Below are 5996 nucleotides of genomic sequence, written 5' to 3'. Positions count from 1 at the left end.
AACGGTTGTTCATATTATTGGTAGAATGGAAGAAGTGAGAGTGGTGATTGTTGGTGCTGGCCCTTCTGGCTTGGCTACCTCAGCTTACCTAAATCATCTCTCAATTCCGAACATTGTTTTAGAGAAAGAAGATTGCTATGCTTCTCTTTGGAAGAAGAGAGCTTATGATCGTTTATGCCTTCACTTAGCTAAAGACTTTTGCTCTCTTCCCTTGATGTCTCACTCCTCCTCCACCCCGACCTTCATGTCCCGAGCCACCTTTGTCCAGTATCTCGACGAATACGTTTCCAAGTTCAACGTAAAGCCTCGCTATCGTAGGTAATGAAGTTCTTTTTAAATAATATCAGTATAGACAGAAATATCAAAGTTTTTGCTCTTATGAATATGTCACTAAGAATGTTACATCTCAAAACTCTTGAATTCTAATCAAATCCCTGACTTCAATATTGGTAATTTTAGCTTTATATTAGTTGACATGAAATTTTGAATTAAGTTAACTTGAACATAGGTTAAGAATTTTTATTATTAACATAATATTCACGAGAGTGATGTTCTGGTTAACTTTTAATATCGATATTAAACGGAACTATCGACACATAGCCAAAAGTTTGATAGAGTTGTTGATTTGCAGGAGTGTGGAGAGGGCATGGTTAGAGGAGGATGGGGAGAAGAACTGGAGGGTGGAGGCGAGGAACATCGAGACGGGGGAGATGGAGGTTTACGCGGCGGAGTTCTTGGTGGTTGCGAGCGGAGAGAACAGCGTCGGGCACGTGCCGGAGGTGACTGGGTTGAACACCTTCGGCGGAGAGATTGTTCATTCAAGTAACTATAAGAGTGGACAAGCATTTGAAGGGAAAGATGTTTTAGTGGTTGGATGTGGAAATTCTGGCATGGAAATTGCTTATGACCTCTCTAATTATGGAGCTCAGCCTTCAATTGTTATTAGAAGCCCTGTAAGTTGTCTCTAATTTCTATTTAAGTTCAATATTAGATTTTAATTTAAACTAATTTAACATGATAAATAGGAAAGTAATAAGTTAAAATTGTTTGTATATGCATGCAACAACCTTATTTCTCCAATACCCATAAGATTTTATGGTAAGAGAATTCCAATATGTGATATGATCTCTTAGCCAACTAAGATACATTTAAATTGGCCAAAATTTGAAATTCTTTTTCAATATAAATTGTTACAAATAGAAGACTCAACTACAGTTTCACTCTTCCTTAAAAACTTGGATTTTATACGTTAAAATAGCATACTATCTATCACTATACAAAGTCAAACTCCTAGAATTGATCCAACCATTCAACATGCAATAGTTGATATTATAGTTCTCCTTTTTATGGTAATAAGATTTCTCTTTTTTTCTCTTAAGGACTTGGATCTAATGATAATTTAACATAATATATCAAATTAGATCATTTATATTGTTGTACATAATACACTTGTCACTATTTTTTTTACTCAAAAATTGTATCTTTCTCTTTCTTGACATTATCAAAATATGATAAGATTTATATTTTCTTTTTAATAATGATTTTTCTCTTAAATTAATTATAAATGTTAGATTTATCTCTCTCTAAATATTGTGGTCAAAACTTACGGAGCTACATGCATTCGCTTATAATTGATGTTTAAGATATTATATTGCATAGGTAAACCATGAGAGAGACCTAGTTGCATGGAAAAGTGTTCCTATATATATAATTTCATTCTTTTCTTTAATTAAATTAGATTTTTCTTCTTATATATGGAATTAACTTAGAATTAAATTTTGGATAATTTTGCATGCATTCATCTAAACACGTGTTCTCCTAAATTTCATTTGCTTTGATCACATTCACTGCATTAACGTATTTTTATATATGTCAACCTTTGCAAACGGAAAAAAAGGAAAAACCTTTATATGAAACAAAACTTATGTACGTGGAAGATTGTATTGCTATGATTTTTTATTATATGGTTTAAGAATAATTTAATAAATTCAATTACACTATGATTTAAAGTTCTTCAAAGTTATACACATAACTATTCTCACCCCCATCATTTCCAAACAATCTTAATTTTTTTCTTCCGTACTTTAAACTTATTATTTGTATCTAAATTCAATCAACGTCTACTTTCAATCAATCTTAAAACTAGCTTTTAGTATTTTTTTAACTTATAATTCACTCAAGTATCGTTATATATATATATATTTTTTGGGTGGATGAATCTAACGGTGGAAAATGGGTATTGAAGTTGCACGTGCTGAACAGAGAAATGGTGTATGTGGGAATGGTTATGATGAAGTATATGCCGATGTATGTTGTGGATGCACTTCTCACAGCCCTCTCTAAGCTCAAATTTGGCGACATGTCGGCTTATGGGATTTGTCGCCCCAAGTTGGGTCCTATGGAGCTCAAATACGCCGCCGGGAAGACGCCCGTCATTGATGTCGGAACTATTTCCAAGATCCGAGCTGGTCAAATTAAGGTTTTTTATATATTTTATTATATCCATATCATTACCATTATTGTTATTGTTACAACATGAACATTATGAATTTATTACATTTCTTGTCACATCTATCAAAACCGTTATCGTTAACCCTAAATAGTAATAGTAATGGTAACAACAAATCTGATAGATTCATAATTATATCTAAATATAGTAAAAACAATTTAATTACGTTTGTGATTGTAGTTCATTATGATTGATCTATATTACGGTTACACAAATTTTGATTATTATTACCATATATATTGTGCTGCACAAAATTTAAATATATGTATATATAGGTTGTTCCACAGATATCAAACATTGATGGGGAAACAATTGAGTTTGAAAATGGAGTGAGGAAGAAATTTGATGCCATTGTCTTTGCCACTGGCTATAAAAGCTCTGCTAACAACTGGCTGCAGGTATTTACATCACCAAAGTTTAAGCTTTTTTTTATTTTATTTTTTTATTTTTTTATTTTCTTTTCTACCATATAAATTTTCTTTTACTTTTAAATTTCATATTAGTAATCTGTCTGTATATTACACACTTTTTACTATTCTTGTTAGACTTGTTGAGCCAAATTTATGTGGTTACAAAAATGTGAAGATTTTAAAACAAAATGAAGAGTATAAAATCTTTATGATGAAATAAAATGTTGTATTGAATTTATAATTTACCGTACTAAATACTTAAAAAAATATTTTCAAATGAGGGAAAAAAAATCACGCATACACAATCATCACTATAATACTAATAATTATGACTTTAAAAGCTTATGTAAAAGACTTATACAGAATTTCTCATGTAGCATTGAATAGGTCTATGAAAACCATAAATCAAACACAGAAGGATATAAAACATATATAGTTATTAGGGATGTTCAAATTATCTAACAACTCGAATAACTTGGATTATTCAACCCAAATTATAAGAGTTAGATTGGGTTGATGACCCTATTTGAGTAATTCGGGTAGCCAATTCGATTAATTTGAATTTTTTTACTAGTTCAAAAAATACCCTCAATCCAATTCAATCCAACCTGTTTACACTCGTAGTAACTTTATTGTTTTGAAAAACACAACCGAAAAAATGTTAATAAAAAATACCCTTAATTTATAATATTTTTAAAGCGAAATTTACGTAATGAAAGTTACAAATGTATCCCACGTAAGAAAGAAAGATGGAGAGACCTTCCCAATTATTAGGTATAATCTACTAATTCACAATTAGTTTGAGAAGAAAACTCATATTTATCTACAATAGTTTCAGATTGTTAATTAATTACTTTAGTTTTCGGATGAAACCCATATTTATCTCTAAAAAGAATTAAATTTTATTTCTAAAATTAATTAGAATTGGTTTATGATATTTAAAATATTTTATAAAGTAGAAAATAGATATCGCTAGTATAAAATATGGAAAAATGAAAATGAAAATATATTCTTATTACCATCTCAATGGGCCAAACAACCCTTGACGAGAATATCAATTTAAACTCTTTAAGTGGACATTATATTTTGTTTGGATAAATATTATACTTATAATTTTATCAATTAAACTTTCCTAAGTTAATCAATTTAGACTCTCCTTTAAAAATTGTCCATGCATCAATTTCAACCCTTCATTTTATTAATCCAATATTTGAAAAAGTCCATATACACGAGTGTAAGAATTGAATATAATGCATGAATGGTTCTCAAATATAATCTTAATAAACGGTCTAAATTAATTCATTTATAACAATTTAAAAGGTCTATTACGCACGACAAGCTAAGTCTAAAGGGGAACCGTTAATTGATACCGTTACAAATAATTTAGGATTTTAAATTAATACAACCTTCAAAATTTAATGGTGTAACTCGAAATTTTCTTTGGATCGTATTGATGTGAATGGAAGCGTAACTTTGAATAATTCAAGTTGTGAATGAAAATTTAATAGCGTATGTTTGTAATTATTGATGAATATATGTACATATATATGTAGGATTATGAATTGGTGCTAAATGAAAGGGGAATGCCAAGAAATGGAATCCCAAAGCATTGGAAGGGAGAGAAGAAGGTTTATTGTGTTGGATTGTCAAGGCAAGGGTTGGCTGGAGTTTCTGCTGATGCAAAGGCTGTAGCACAAGACATTAGCAACATTATATCTAACAAATTCAAATAATACCCATCTTACCCTCTCCTACCTACACTACTTCTCAAGTTATATATATGCATGCTTAGCTTTTGTAACCCTATATCTTTATTTGGGTTTGCAAACTATTTTGCCTTCACTTTTACTTCATAATTTTATATAAACTTTATTTCTTTTATTTTTATATTATATGATGCTACTTTAATTATTAGCTTTTGCTTCTTAAATGACCTGCATGTTCTTCCATGAAAATTTTTTAACCAATCAAACAAATTGTTACTCATTCCTCAACTTAGTCAAATTAACGATGAAATCACACATTATTAAATTTAGAATTATTTTAAGTGTTTGAAATAATAATGACACATGTGTTTTCGATCATGACTATTGGTTTGAATAATTGTTGGTTGGATCCTAATTGGGGATCATGAAATTTAGGCTCGAGCCCAAAAATAAGTTTTTTTGTCCAAATACCAACAAAGTCCAAAATCTACCTGATTGAGATCAAGGATTGTCCAAATCCAAACCCAAGCCCACATTGCCATATATGGAACCTCCGTAAAAGAGTGGTTTTTTTTTTTTTTCCTTTTAGATTCAGAAATTTAAAACTCCGAAGTGATTTAACTTAGGAGATAATTCACCAATCATCAAAACTCTCGGCCCTAAATTTCTAAAGACTATACGACACTTGATGATCTTTCTAGAGTTTAAATTCAAGAAATATCGATTTGCTCCATCTCCTGAGTGACAGGTATACATCTAAGAGAGAATTAAAAAATCTTAAGTGTTGGAGATTGAACCACAAATCGCATAAATCTATGTAAATCTAAATTCAACTCCATGAACTACGTTTCTACAAAAATCTCGTACGAACAATGCCAATTGTCACAAAAAAATATTTTCCTTTTCATTTGGATTAAGATGAATATATATACAGCCCTAATTGCTCGGTTAAAACTAAACAAATGAAAGTATATATATATATATCAATCATATACGTAGGATATTTCATAATACCTATTAATCTCATTATCCTCCTTTCACGACTATTTGGAGTGTAAAAAAGGCCTAATCAGTAAGCTTTTTTTTCTTTTTCTTTTCAAGTATCCCCTAATTGTTAAAACTTGATTAACTCTAATGTAAGTGCAATAACCACACGTACATCAAGCCATACTTTAAAATAATCTCTTACCATCCAAATTAAAATGCAAGAATATAATTCAATAAGTATTAAGAGTGAAAATAATGTGTAAATTCACTGTAAATTATGAATTACATTAATAGTTTATATTCATGCATTATTTGAATATTTAATTCGAAGAACATAATTTACTAGATAAGACATCAATTGTCATTTCGAAAGACGATTCAAAT

At 30.0% G+C, this 5996-nt stretch overlaps 1 protein-coding gene across 1 annotated transcript; it reads left to right on the top strand.

Moving 5' to 3' along the window:
* On the top strand, nucleotides 1-4806 carry YUC10 (Flavin-containing monooxygenase family protein). The gene is made up of 5 exons (XM_039044564.2): nucleotides 1-318; nucleotides 632-953; nucleotides 2246-2479; nucleotides 2785-2907; nucleotides 4473-4806. Exons 1-5 carry the CDS (start codon nucleotides 26-28, stop codon nucleotides 4650-4652), a joined length of 1152 nt encoding a protein of 383 aa, XP_038900492.1. The 5' UTR covers nucleotides 1-25; the 3' UTR covers nucleotides 4653-4806.
* Nucleotides 4807-5996: the final 1190 nt, after the last annotated feature.

This window comes from Benincasa hispida, chromosome 10 (assembly GCF_027475165.1).
Source record: "Benincasa hispida cultivar pf3 chromosome 10, pf3_genome.v1.1, whole genome shotgun sequence".
Classification (NCBI taxonomy): Eukaryota; Viridiplantae; Streptophyta; class Magnoliopsida; order Cucurbitales; family Cucurbitaceae; genus Benincasa; species Benincasa hispida.
This window is presented reverse-complemented; position numbering and strand designations above follow the sequence as displayed.

Coding starts and splice junctions, on each gene's coding strand:
- YUC10 (XM_039044564.2), top strand. CDS start 26: ATGGAAGAAGTGAGAGTGGTGATTGTTGGTGCTGGCCCTTCTGGCTTG. Junction 319..631: donor GTAAAGCCTCGCTATCGTAG/GTAATGAAGTTC, acceptor GTTGATTTGCAG/GAGTGTGGAGAGGGCATGGT. Junction 2,480..2,784: donor TCCGAGCTGGTCAAATTAAG/GTTTTTTATATA, acceptor ATGTATATATAG/GTTGTTCCACAGATATCAAA.